The sequence below is a fragment of the Sus scrofa genome, chromosome 12, assembly GCF_000003025.6.
Source record: "Sus scrofa isolate TJ Tabasco breed Duroc chromosome 12, Sscrofa11.1, whole genome shotgun sequence".
Lineage (NCBI taxonomy): Eukaryota > Metazoa > Chordata > Mammalia > Artiodactyla > Suidae > Sus > Sus scrofa.
In genome coordinates, this window is record NC_010454.4 from 23,279,646 (window position 1) to 23,294,015 (window position 14,370).

General features: G+C 47.7%; 2 protein-coding genes and 1 non-coding gene across 3 annotated transcripts; all 3 read left to right on the top strand.

The window, feature by feature from the left end:
- RPL23 (ribosomal protein L23) lies at positions 320 to 5,893 on the top strand. Its single transcript, NM_001129955.1, is given in 5 exon segments — positions 320 to 358; positions 935 to 1,018; positions 1,317 to 1,445; positions 5,457 to 5,570; positions 5,766 to 5,893. Coding segments are annotated over 5 exon segments (423 nt in total). The 5' UTR covers positions 320 to 345; the 3' UTR covers positions 5,849 to 5,893.
- Positions 6,242 to 10,549, top strand: C12H17orf98 (chromosome 12 C17orf98 homolog). The gene is made up of 3 exons (XM_003362150.4): positions 6,242 to 7,407; positions 9,332 to 9,431; positions 10,297 to 10,549. The coding sequence occupies exons 1-3, from the start codon at positions 7,201 to 7,203 to the stop codon at positions 10,452 to 10,454; spliced, it is 465 nt and encodes a 154-aa protein (XP_003362198.1). The 5' UTR covers positions 6,242 to 7,200; the 3' UTR covers positions 10,455 to 10,549.
- TRNAC-GCA lies at positions 11,669 to 11,740 on the top strand. The gene has a single exon. It is a non-coding gene; the product is annotated as a tRNA-Cys (tRNA).

Below are 14,370 nucleotides of genomic sequence, written 5' to 3' on the forward strand. Positions count from 1 at the left end.
ATTTCTGAACCTCTAGCGTCCATCGAAATCCCTGGTACACACTTAGTGCTCAGAAGAGGTTGTCCGATAAATTAAACCAATGTTTCTGTGTCCCCAACAACTACTTTCCAACTCGTACAGTAGGTACTCAAGCACTCTTTCTCTTCTGTAGCCTTCAAAGATTCCACTGCCCACTTCGAAGCGAGAGACGGCAACGTCCACGATTTATGACGTAATAAGAGAACGCCCCGGGGAAGGGGCGGACACGGCAACTCTGGATCACGTGACCTGAATGGGCGGGGCGTCGGCTTCATATCCCAAGGTCCTTTGTTCTTACTTCCTTTTCGTCCTTGTCGGGCCATCAAGATGTCGAAGCGAGGTGAGGCTTTGGCTTGGGGAGATCCTTCGCCATCTGTCGCGAAGTGGCTGCTGGCCTCACCCGGAGCTGCGGCGACGGGCAGCTGGGGCACTCTGCTTTCCTTTGGGGCGGAGAGGGAGTGGATGGGCACCAGGACAGTCCCCGAAATGGCGGAGGGGCCTGGAGGATTGAGTTGGCAGGATCCAGTCGTGATTCTAGTCGTGAATCCCCCGGGAGGTTGCCCTGCGCCTAGCACTGCAGTAATGGTGTTGGAGTCAGGCTAGCTTAAGCCGCAGAGCGGGCGACTTGTGTGCGGTCTCCCGCCTTGGAGGAAGAACTGCGTGGTACAAAAGTTGGATCGGGAATTGTGTCGTCCAGGCCCCCTAATCTCAATGTGAGGTTGTAGGAGGGAGGAATTGGATATTTGCCCTGAGAACTGAGTGGCATTGGAGAGGGGGTAAGTGGAATCCTAGAGAAATCGAATCTATAGTGTACCGTTTCCCAAAACACATGCGAATGAATTCATAGCTTGAGAATGCGAAGGGAACTCCGAACCATGACTGGACAGTGATCTCTCTTCTGTCGCCCTACTAACAGGACGTGGTGGGTCCTCTGGTGCTAAGTTCCGGATTTCCTTGGGTCTTCCGGTTGGAGCAGTGATCAACTGTGCTGATAACACGGGTGAGATCTTAAGCTGCAACCCTGCCAAATTCCCCTTTCTAAAAGCACTCAGAGGGCCTTTTGCTCGTGACCTTCTGAGCCGCCAAGAAAGGGCACAGTAAAAACACCACTTTTGGGTGAAGCGGCAGCAAGTTGTGCTGTTTTGCTTCAATCGGTGGTGTGACAAACTATTTCACCTGGTGGGGGAGTGGAACCGCTTGGGGGTGTGAGTGGAGAGAGAGGCCTTGGAAGTGTCGGAAATGCAGGACTGCCTAATCGGCCCTTCAAAAAGACCATTTTTGTTTACATCCTTTCGTAGGAGCCAAAAACCTCTATATCATTTCTGTGAAGGGGATCAAGGGACGATTGAATAGACTTCCTGCTGCTGGTGTGGGTGACATGGTGATGGCCACAGTCAAGAAAGGGAAACCAGAGCTCAGAAAGAAGGGTGAGTAGACAGACCAAATCTTCCTTATGGTTTCTGGACCGTTGAACCACTTCTCCCTTTATTGGAGAATGAAGCAATAGTTTGGTGTGTGTTTTGTTTTGTTTTGTTTTTTAACCTCTCAGGGCCTCTTAATGCTTGATTTCCTTTGAAAGACATTGTAAGATAAATACCTGCAATTTAAATTCTGTTCCTGCTGTCTTTAGACATCATTCTCTAATCTTAGCTTCCTCCCTTACTGCTTAAATTTGTTTGCTACACTGAAGCCAAAGCCTATCTTTAAATTTTTTTTTTTTTTTTTTTTTTTTTTGCTTTTTAGGGCCACACCCTGGCATATGGAGGTTCCCAGACTAGGAGTCGAATTGGAGCTGCAGCTGCCAACCTATGCCAGAATCAGACAGGATCTGATCTGCGTCTGCGACCTACACCACAACTAACAGCCACCGCAGATTGTTAACCCGTTGGCCAAGGCCAGGGATCAATCTCGCAACCTCATGGTTCCTAGTTGGATTCGTTTCTGCTGTGCCATGATAGGAACTCCTTAAAATGTAAATCCTATCACTCCCGTACTTCAGTTCTCAGTTGGCTTCCATCTTAAGCTGGGGGTTCCACATATTTACCTTGGTATTTCCCCAGCAAGTTCAGCAGAGAGTTACAGACCACCTCACATACCTATGAAAGCAAAAGCTTATCCTTTTAGAATACCCAGGTTCATGGTGTGTTCCTCAGCTCTTACTATTCCTTTGTTCTTTCTACCAGGAATTCGCTAAGTCTCATCTTCAGCTCACAACCTTGTTGACACCTTTCCTTACCCCAATCTCCCCTCTCCACATAACCCTTAAACCAGGTGGTAATTTGTGCATGTGACATTTAGAGCTGTCTCTTCTACTTGAGTTCCATAAGCATTGTCTGTAGATAATAAATTCCTTGGCTGCAAATGAACATGGTGGTATTTGGTAAATACATTTTTGTAGGTGTGTTTTGAGCTCAACCAGGTGAGATCACAGATTTAAAACTTAATGTCTACCTCTGGCAAATTTCTTTTCCTGAAACTACTAATTTGAAAAGAAACAATGATATGTAGTAGAAACTAGAACAGCTGTTCATTGCTTAATCATCAGGCTACCCCCAAAAGTTTTATCACTAGGTATACCAATTGGGCAGGACTTCGGCACCTCTGACCTACTCTCTTTAGACGTTTAGAGCTTCTGATTCTCAATGCACTTGAGCTCAGTTCCTGGAATTTTCTCCTGTGCCTGCTTAGTTTTTCTCTGCCCTGGGGTGTCTTTGCTCTTCCTGAGAAGTCCTGGCCATCTCTTTTTATTTTTTTGTCTTTTAGGGCACATCAGCAGCATATGGAGGTTCCAGGCCTAGGGGTCGAATTGGAGCTGTAGCCTCTGACCTACGCCAGAACTACAGCAACGTAGGATCTGAGCCATGTCTTCAACCTACACCACAGCTCATGGCAATGCTAGATATCCATAGCCCACTGATCGAACCCAAGTCCTCATGGGTGCTAGTCGGGTTCGTTAACCACTGAGCCACAAAGGGAACTCCCCTAGCCATCTCGATATGCAGTACAAATGTGATAGGTGTCTGGCCTGTGTCACTGTAGGCCTGCATCCCACTCCCAGGCCTTTTGGTCAGAAATCTTACTTTGTTTGCCTCCAATACTCACTTGAGGGCTTGGGAGACAAGGAATAAGTAGCTTTGTGGTTAAACATCAGTTAACCAATGTGTAGATCGGGATCAGCATGCAGCTGGACAGGCGTTCCTCTTAGAACACTTGCTGGGTCTGATCTGTGGCCTGGGGAGCTGTCAGAGAAGGGCAGAGCAATTGGCCACCACTGAGTGAGATGGCAGCAGGATATGCTGTCTGTCTCAATCAGTGTGGGACAGAGAGAACATACACTTCAACTATAATGCTTTGGTCCTTGTTTCTTCTAAATGAATTCAGGTGACCCTTGAATTGCATGCGTCCACTTAAGTATAGTTTTTTTTTTTTTTTCCATTAAGTATATGTTACTATGCTGCATTGCCTGAGGTTGGTTGAAGCAACGTGTTTGGTTTTTCTCCCCCTTTTTAGGGCCACAAAATGTGGCATATAGGAGTTCCCATCGTGGTGCAGCGGAAACAAATCTGACTGGGAACCATGAAGTTGCGGGTTCAATCCCTGGCCTCATTCAGTGGGTTAGGGATCATGCGTGGCTGTGGTGTAGGCCGGCAGTTGTAGCTCCGATTTGACCCCTAGCCTGGGAACCTCCATATGCCATGGGTGTGGACCTAAAAAGCCAAAAAAAAAAAAAAAAGTTCCCAGGCTAAGGGTCATTGAATCAGAGCTGCACTTGCAGAGCAGCACTAGATTCAAGCCATGTCTGCAGCCTATACAACAGCTCATGGCCTTGTTGGATCGTTTAACCCACTGAATGAGGGCAGGGATTGAACCTGTTTCCTCATGGATATTAGTTGGGTTCGTTATCACTGAGACAAGACAGAAACTCCCTACTTTCTTTTTCCCTTTTTTTTTTTTTTTGTCTTTTTGCTATTTCTTGGGCTGCTCCCATGGCATATGGAATGTCCCAGGCCTAGGGGTCAAATCAGAGCTGTAGCCACCGGCGTACTCCAGAGCCACAGCAACGCTGGATCCGAGCTGCGTCTGCAACCTACACCACAGCTCACGGCAACACCAGACCCTTAACCCACTGAGCAAGGGCAGGGGCCGAACCCGCAACCTCATGGTTCCTAGTCAGATTCATTAACCACTGCGCCACGACGGGAACTCCTTTTTTTTTTTTTTTTTTTTTGTCTTGTCTTTTTTCTTTTTCTTTTTTTTTTTTTTTTTGTCTTTTTGTCTTTTGTCTTTTGCTGTTGTTGTTGTTGCTATTTCTTGGGCCGCTCCCGCAGCATATGGAGGTTCCCAGGCTAGGGGTTGAATCGGAGCTGTAGCCACTGGCCTACGCCAGAGCCACAGCAACGCGGGATCCGAGCCGCATCTGCAACCTACACCACAGCTCAGGGCAACGCCGGAGCGTTAACCCACTGAGCAAGGGCAGGGACCGAACCTGCAACCTCATGGTTCCTAGTCGGATTCGTTAACCACTGCGCCACGACGGGAACTCCATCTTTTTTCTTTTTCTGTATTTTTGGTCACACTTGAGGCAGGTGGAAGTTTACAGGCCAAGGATTGAATCCATGCCACAGCAGCCACCCAGGCCGTTGAGGTGAAGTCACTGGATCCTTAACCCAATGTGCCACAAGATAACTCCCCTACTTTCCAGTGTAAATGGGACCATTTCCTTCCCATAACCATTCTTCACAGATAGTTGTCTTGCATCACTCTGTTCTGTAGTGTGTCGTGAGATATTTAGGTTACTTTCAAATTTTTGCTATTAAAACATTGACCCTGCAGTTAGAAAGGCATTTGTGAGAAGGTAGAGTGTATGGTCAAGATTCTGGGCACACTTTTGGGAGTTCAAGGAGTGTATGTGTACCTATAGCAGTTAGAGGTTTTCTTTGGGTAAGTTGGTGTGTAGTGAGTTTATATTTATAAAACCTAACACAGTACATAACTAATTCCAGCAAGTTTTTGGAATGTGTGTACTTGGAGGTTTTAATTTGTGTTGGGATGGACTAGTGCATAAGGAGGAGGTAATAGCTTGGCCTTTCCACTCCTTCAGTGTGAGGAGGGTCCCCTTCCCAGTAGGCTCTCTTAACAGTACCCACCTGTTGGGTGAAGTGGGGAAAGTATAGAAAGTGCTTAGCAACTTTTCTGTTGGTATGTTGCTAATTGTTGTCCCAAAAAACACATGTACACCTGCAGGGGAAATGCAGGCCCTCTGGACTTGTCTTAAGGGTGTTTGAACTGTCTCTCACAATCTCATTTCTTGATTTTAAGAAATAAAAAGCGAATGAGTGTGCATTCTTTCTGGGTGGGAAATGTTGGGGAACTTGATTTCTCTTGGTGGTGCTGGGACTTGACAGGTTAATGACAGCCGTTCTTTTTTTCCCTCTCAGTACATCCAGCAGTGGTAATTCGACAACGAAAGTCATACCGGAGAAAAGATGGAGTGTTTCTATATTTTGAAGATAATGCAGGGGTCATAGTAAATAATAAAGGCGAGATGAAAGGTAGGAAAGAATGCATGTTCTCAGTATTGTTATTGAAGTATAGCTGATGTACAATGTCATGTTAGTTTCTGCAGTGCAGCAGAGCGGTTCAGATAGATATGTATGCACCGTTCTTTAGGTTTTGAGATTGGATGATTTAGCACAGGGTGTAAGGAAAAAACCTGAGCTTACCTGTCACTTCATTTTTTAATGCAGGTTCTGCCATCACAGGACCAGTTGCAAAGGAATGTGCAGACTTGTGGCCCAGAATTGCATCCAATGCTGGTAGCATTGCGTGATTCTTCAGTGCATTTGTAAAAAGTAAATAAAAATGGCTCTAGGTACTTGCCTTCCTGTTTGTTTCTACATGTTACTCTTTATTTATGGAGTTCCTGGCCCAGGGATCAGATCCAAGCTGCACTTAAGCTGCAAGTGCAGTAACACTGGATTCTTAACCCACTCTGCACCACCAGGGATTGAAGTTGTTTCCCAGAGGCTTTTTTTTTTTTTTTTTTTTTTTGCTTTTTAGGGCTGCACCCATGGCATATGGAGGTTCCCAGGCTAGGGGTCTAATCAGAGCTACAGCTGCTGGCCTACACCACAGCCACAGCAACACCAGATCCAAGCCACATCTGTGACCTACACAACAGCTCATGGTGATGCCGGATCCTTAACCCACTGAGCAAGGCCAGGGATCGAACCTGCAGCTTCATGGTTCCTAGTTGGATTCGTTTGCACTCTGCTACGATGGGAACTCCCAGAGAGGCTTTTGATTCTGTTGTGCCACAGCAGGAACTCCTACAGGTTAATCTTGATAACCACATAAACAGTCCTTGCACTAAGTTATTTGGGTTTGGGGTCCTTAAGATAAGTTGGTAGGTGGTGGTTGCTCCAAGTATAATTATTTTGGGAACTACCCCAGTTAGAAAGGTATTTGAGATAAGGTAGACTGTATGGTCAGATCCTGGAGAGACTCATGGAATTCAAGGAGTGATATGAGTAGGAAATCAGGTACACATATGTATGCACTTCTGCAATCACAGGTTTATTTCGGGTAAGTTGGTGTGAATGAGTTTATACTTGTAAAACATCACGTTGCGCTTGCTCTCCTGGAAGATGAATTAATATCTGCAAGGGATTTTTTTTTGCTATCAAAGTGTTTTGGCAGGGTGGTCTAAAAATCTATCTGCCAAACCTTAGTTTGAGAGTAGAAGAGGATACACTGCCAGCACAACTGGCATGGATTTTGGTTCTGGATCTGCCACTAAATGTGTTTAGGGAATATTCCAACATTTCTGTCTTTCAACTTCCAGTTCTGTAAAATGAGAGTTGGAAGTAAACTCTATCTGAACTCTTTCCGATCCATTCTGGGTACTAACTTTTCTAGGGAACTAAGTTTGGGAAATGATTGCCCTCACACCGCCCACATTCGGTAATTCCCTTTTCAGCCTCACTCTCTGGTTCCTCTTGGAAGGACTCCTAGACCTCCCTCGCTTCAAGGCCCTGCAAACAATTTACCCCCCAGCCTTCAAAAGCTGCCCCTTAGAAGGGGACAATCGGGTTTGTGTCACAGGGGTCTCTGACAGCACGTAACAATGCGCAGGGAGCCCCCACCTAGGGCGCTCTGCTCCGGCCAGCTGCGGTGGTGAGGATGGCGCGCTTGTGCCAGTGTCCTCTGCGGCTGGAGAAGAGCTTCATCTTGGATGGTGTGGCCGTGAGCACTACAGCGCGCAGCTATGAGAGGCTGAGGCCCAAGCTCTGGTCGGCGATTCCTCCCTACAACGCGCAGCAGGACTACCACGCCCATCGGTACTTCCGGAGTCACGTGGTTCCGCCGATCTTGCGGAAAACTGAGCAGGTATTGGAGTGCTGCGGAGGACTCCGCTGTCTGTGCCCAGAGACCTTGGCTCTGGTCGCAGGGCTAATTTCCCCATCCCGGCGTCTCACACCAGCGGCCTCACCATCAGGGAAGCTCCCCAACTTAAGAAACTTAAGAAAGCTCTGTTTTCTTAAACCCTGAACAGGTGGAGGCGGGAGGCAGGTATGGAGCCAGAGCTCAAGAACGACCTCCCACGCCTGAACTCAAGAATGATCTCATTTGGGGTTTCTGCAAAGTAGGGCCCCTGGCCCGAAGTCTGCCTTGCTGCCCCACCCTCGCAGAGCACTTTCCGAGTATCAAAGATTCTGAGGCTACTGGCAGGTGGCTCCAATTTTTAAAAACGATTTGCCTCCAATATTTGTGTCTAGAATACATGTTTCATGGGAAGAGGAGGACCTAATATGGGTTATTCTGTGAACAAATATTGGAGGTTTTGTGGTCTTGGGTGTTTGTGTGTGCAGATGTGTTCAGTATATGCATATGGACACACATGCCATGTTTGTGGGTGTTTGCTGTCTATACATGTAATTTTTATAGCAGAAAGAGTCAGAATACGGGGAAAACTCGAGTGTTTAAAAGCTTGAAAAATAATACAGTGTACACACTTGAAACTTTTTATGTTCAATGTCGTTAGTCTTCTTTAATCGTCACAACCTTTTTTTTTTTTTTTTTTTTTTTTGGTCTTTTTAGGGCTGCACCCCAGGCAAATGGAAGTTCCAAGGCTAGGGGTCCAATCCGAGCTACCAAACTATGCCACAGCAACGCCAGATCTCTGAGCTGCATCTGGCCTACACCACAGCTCACAGCAACGCTGGATTCTTAACCCACTGAGTGGGGCCAGGGCCTGAACCCCCATCCTCATGAACACTAGTGGGGGTTCTTTTCCACCGAGTCACAGTGGGAACTCCTAGTAGTGTGCATGTGTTTATATCAACCTTATAATTTATCCCTCCCCTGCTTTCCCCTTTGGTAACCATATATTTATTTTCTTTGCCTGTACAAACACCGTTTGTGGTAGGTATTATCTTCATGTAAATGAAGATCGTGTTGGAATTGCTGTTGAGGCTCAGTGGACTGAGGAGCCTACAGTGTCTCATGGTTGGATCCCTGGCCTTGCTTAGTGGCTTAAGGATCTGGCACTGCCGTGAGCTGTGGTGTAGGCCAGCCGATGTAGCTCTGATTCAACCCCTAGCCTGGGAACCTCCACATGCCACGGTTGCGGCCCTAAAAAGACCAAAAAAAAAATCATGTTTGTTTATTGACACACTACTATGCCAGGCCCTTTATTTGAACTACTTTATCTCACTTAAATTTAAATTTCAAAGCAACCCTCCTTTCACTTGTGAGGAATTTGAGGTCCAGAAAAACTATGTCATTGGCCCAAAGACACTCAGCTTCTTAGGGGTAGAGCTGGAATTAGAATCAGTCTCTCTGGCAGGAGACATTGAGCCCTTAACTGCCAGGCTGGGAGTTCTCTTCATGGCTCAGCAGTTAACCAACCCAACTAGGATCCATGAGGATGCAGCTTCAATCCCTGGCTCTGCTCAGTGGGTTAGGGATCCAGCCTTGCCGTGAGCTGTGGTGTAGGTCACAGACAGGACTCGGATCCGGCGTCTCTGTGGCTGTGGCTGTGGCTGGCAGCTGCAGCTCCAATTCGACCCCTAGCCTGGGAACCTCCATTTGCCTTGGGTACAGCCCTAAAATAGCAAAAAAAAAAAACCCTTGCTAGGCTACACTGCCTCTCCCTGAAAGGCAATAGACCACTAAGTATATTTAATCTATCTGACCCTGTTACTCCTGGCTGTGACCTCTTCTCCCTCCCCCCATCAACCCCAGGGTGAGTTCGTACTGTTCTCTCAGCATCCTGGCTGACGGTCTTCTGCATTTTCTCCCTCACTCTCAGGATCATGGCGGTACAGGAAGGGATGGCTGGATAGTGGATTATTTCCACGTCTTCGGGCAAGGACAGAGATACCTCAACAGGAGAAACTGGGCAGGGGCAGGCAAGTGCCACCTCACTTTCCAGCCTCACCATGGTCCTACCTCGGAAGACTGGCGTGCGTTCGCAGTTCAGAGAAATTGGACCATAAAGAGACCTGGGGTTGGTGGGGGAGGAGATCCGGGGATGAACTGCAGCCTCCAGCGTTTCTCCTCATACATGAGCAGTGCTCCCTAATGATTAGTTATCGAGCACCCCTGTATGTCAGATGTTTTTACCCTCACGCTGTCCTCATGTTACGGCCAGGGAAACTGAGGTTTAGGGAGTTAAAGCGATGTGCTAAGCAGGGCTGAGCTGCAATTGCAAGTCCACCCTTTCCTGTGTTCTTACTGCTTCCCAAAGCAGACGTATTCCGCTCACTCTCTGGGGTCAATTTTAGCAGCAACAGGAAAGGGAGAGTTGAGAGATGTCTTCCTGGCAGGGGGAACCCTCCTCCCACCCCAACTCTACCACCCTTTGGCCACATTCTAGTCACAGAACCCCTCACACCGCTAACCAAATGGAGCTCATCCACTGTCTCCAGCCAGGTCAGATGGGAGGGTGAAATCTTCTCAGTTCTCTTGGGAGCAGGGCGAGTTCTGCCAAGCCCAGAAGTTTCTGGCCCTTCCCACCACAGGGCACCTATTCCCGCTCCTGCATGTCATTCCTAGTATGAGGTCCGCTTTCCAGGATGCTCTCTGTCTCCTCCACCTCACTCGCCCTTGGCTTTTCAGTCAGGAGGCTGAAGACACTTGAGGACCGAGGGTTCAGCTGAGATGTGGCCAGGACAGTGACTACAGCTGGGTTGTCATCCTGTACCCGTCCTGTGGGAGTGGGGAAAGCAAGAGCGGGCTGAAGGCAGGCTCAGGTCTCTCTCCGTGTCTTCCTAGGGCATTCCCTCCAGCAGGTGACGGGGCATGACCACTACAATACCAATCTGAAAGCAACCCAGGGGTTCAATGGTCGGTTTGGCTATCGCCGGAACACCCCAGCTCTCCGCCAGCGCCCATCTGTCTTTGGAGAAGTCACCCAATTCCCTCTCTTCTAACAGCAGCTCTTTCCTTCACACCCCTCGACCTGAATTTCTAAGACAGATGTTTGTACGAACTCTCAATGTTACTTTATTAAAAAAATGTGTGTGCGCGTGCGCCTCCCAAGAGTGCTGTTTCTTCCCTGAGGCTGAGGGAGGGGGCAAGCTAGTTTCTCCACTCTGTTTCTCTGCCCTGTGGAGGAGGTGGGAGGAGAAAGGGCGTCTCAGGCAGTGCCCTTGAACTCCATGCAAACCAGTGCCAGGCTTGAAAGGGGGAACCACACTGCTTAAGCCCTCATGGAAGCTCTTCCCCGGGCACCAGCAGGGCCCAAATAGGAAGCTGGCTATTGTTTCCATCAAGAACAAAGCCGGCAGAGTTCCAATTGTGGTTCAGGGGCTTAAGAACCCAACTTAGTGTACCTAAGGGTGCAGGTTCGATCCCAGGTCTCCATCAGTGGGCTAAGGATCCTAGGCAGACCTCAGCTGAAGCTGTTACTCGACCCCTAGCCCGAGAACAGCTGTGGCCCAAAAAACAAAACCAAACGAGCAGGCAGGAGTTCCTGTGGTGGTGCGGGAGCAGCGGAAACAAATCCGACCAGGGACCATGAAGTTGTGGATTCAATCCGTGGCCTCGCTCAGAGGGTTAAGGATCCAGCGTTTCCATGAGCTGTGGTATAGGTCGCAGACACGACTCAGATCTGATGTTGCTGTGGCTGTGCCATAGTAGGCCGACAGCTGTAGCTCCAATTCGACCCCTAGCCTGGGACCCTCCATATGCCGTAGGTGCAGCCCTAAAAAGTAAAGCAAAACAAACAAACAAACAAACAAACTGGAGCAGGCAATGCAGCCCCGGGATCGAGGATTTCTTGATTTTTTTCCCCTCCAAAAGAACTGACTTACCCTCTCCTTTTCAACCTCAACTCATCGAGCAGGGGTTGAGTAAGGTGATTTCTGCTATTTAGGCCAAGGATTCTGACCCAGAAATTCTACATTTGTGGAAGCTTTCTCTACTAACGCTATGTCAGTTTCCTTTCCAGCTAGTTTCCAGGATGTCATTTTTCAAGGGTCCCCACCCAGTTTATTGGTGGCCAAGAGAAAAGCCAAAGCAGATGACAGATACAAAAGGAGGTGGAGCTTTAGAATACAAAGCCTGCCAGAATTCCAGTGTGGGTGGAACCTGATTGTATTGAGTCACCATAAGTGGACAAGGAAGAGCTCTCCAGCAGGTTGTGGGGGGTATAGCTCAGGGGTAGAGCATTTGACTGCAGATCAAGAGGTCCCCGGTTCAAATCCGGGTGCCCCCTATGTACAACATTTTAACTTCCATTAAAATGGAAGTGATTACATATTTCTTCGCTCCCAGCCCCTGGGTCGTTAGAGGAGAAACTCCTGACATTCTTGTGCTGATATTCTAGTTACTCCCCTGTTCCAAACCACTGCTGAAGACAGACACTTGGGCTTCAGTTAAGACAAAATGCAAGAGAGAATTCTTAACCTAAGATCAGATCTGAGGGCCGTGAATACATTTAGCAATCTCATGTATGACAGAGTAAAGATAAAGATGTTTTTACAACATGTATTGCTGAGGACTTAGTACACCCATGGCTTCGGTAAATTAAAAGATGAAAGAGGGCAGCTGTCCTCAGGCAGCTTTCGGTCCAACAGGAATTGACATATTCACACACCTCAGTAAGAAGAATAGCATTTATTTGTAGCTTCAGAAAGAAGTCCATTTGAGTTCCCACTGTGGTTCGGTGGGATAGTGATCTGGTTTGTCTCTCTGGAGGGGACGGTTCAACACCCCGCCTCAAAAGTTTCTGTGGGGGGAAAAAAATTTCTGCGGATAGAGAAGAGATTTTCAAAAACAGAGGTCTTGGAGTTCCATGGTGGTGCGGTGGAAAAGAATCTGACTAGTATCCATGAGGATACACGTTTGATCCCTGGCCTCTCCAGGGATCCAGCATTGCTGTGAGCTGGAGACCTGGTTTAGATCCACTGTAGCTGTAGACCGGTAGCAAAGAAAAAAGAAAAGGTCTCTTATTTATTTATCCTATCTTTTTAAGGCTACACCCAAGGCTTATGGAAGTTCCCAGACTGGGGGTTGAATCGGAGCTGTAGCCACCGGCCACGGCCACGCAGGATCTGAGCTGCGTCTGCAACCTACGCTATAGCTCATGGCAATGCCACATCATTAACCAGTGAGCGAGGCCAGGGATCGAACCTGCATCCTCATGGATATTAGTCAGATTTGTTTCCACTGAACCACGACAGGAGCTCAAAAATAGAGGTCTTTTGAAAAGAACTGCCCACTTTCTCTAGGTAGAACTTTTAACCTAAACATCCCTGTAGATTAGCAGTGAGATCCTGCTGTTTAGCCCTGGGAACTATGTCTGGTCACTTATGATGGAGCATGATAATGTGAGAAAAAAGAATGTATACATGTATGTGTAACTGGGTCACCATGCTGTACAGTAGAAAATTGACAGAACATTGTAAACCAGCTATGATGGAAAAAAATAGAAATCATTATAAAGGGGAAAAAAATAAACCAATAAACATCCCTATAATTTGAAGGGCTATGTCTGCCTGATCTGAAGGATTAATAATATTACACTGTTGCTTACAAACTGTGCAATCCCCTCCCCAGAGGGTTATGGGAACTTGATTCTTAATTCTTTTTTTTTTTTTTTTTTTGTCTTTTGTCTTTTTTAGGACTGCATCCTCAGCATGTGGAGGTTCCCAGGCCAGGGGTCTAATCGGAGCTGTAAGCTGCCGGCCTGCGTCACAGCCACAGCAACACCAGATCCGAGCCACGTCTGCAACCTACACCACAGATCACAGCAACAGCAATGCCGGGTCCTTAACCCACTGAGCAGGGCCAGCAGGTACCATCCCTGGCCTTGCTCGGTAGGTTAAGGATCCGGCATTGCTGTGAGCTGTGGTGTAGGTCACAGATGCGGCTTGGATCCCGAGTTGCTGTGGCTGTGCTGTAGGCCGGCGGCTACATTTCCAATTTGATCCCTGGCCTGGGAACCTCCATATGCCCTAAAAAGACAAATAAATAAATAAATATAGTGCCTGTCAGTGTGAAACAGCCACTCTGGCCACCACTCTGGCCACTTGAAGCAGAAAAGGAGTCTACTGGAGGCATAGTGGGGACTTGAGGAAAGTCAGTGGAACCTAACTCACAAAGCAGTGAACTATGTGGGCAATCTGGCTCAGTCTGGACCCTAGAAGTGTCCACTGCTGGTGGCCACCAACCCTAGGCACTCATCACTACACAACCGATATTGTTCCAGCTGCACCTACATGCTGCACCTACATTTTCAAAACAATTCCTCCAAGGAGTTCCTGTTGTGGCTCAATGGTAATGAACATAACCAGTATCCATGAGGATGTGGGTTCAATCCCTGGCCTCAATAAGTAGGTTAAGGATCCCTCGGATGCGATCCCTCGGGTGTAGGTTGCAGAAGCGGCTTGAATCTGGGGTCACTGGGTGTATCCATCAGTTCTCTTCTCTCCTCTGTAACAGTTCTCTCTTGGAGGCCAATATTCCACTTTCTGTATGAATCTGACTGACTACTCTAGTATCTCATATAAGTGGTATCACACAATTTTTGTTTTTGCCTTTTTTTTTTTTTTTAGGGGTGTGGCATATGGAAAGAGGTTGAATCGGAGCTATTTTCTGCTGGCCCACGTCATGGGTGCGGCAACTCGGCATTGAGCCAACTCTGCAACCTTCACCACAGCTGAAGGTAATGCCAGATCCCGGACCCACTGAGAGAGGCCAGGGATTGAACCCACATCCTTATGGATACCAGTCAGGTTAATTATTATTGAGCCACAATGGGAACTCCCTCAGTCAGTGTTTGTTTGTTTGGCCATGCTGCAGCATGTGGAAATTTGGGGGCCAAAGATGGAACCTGTACCACAG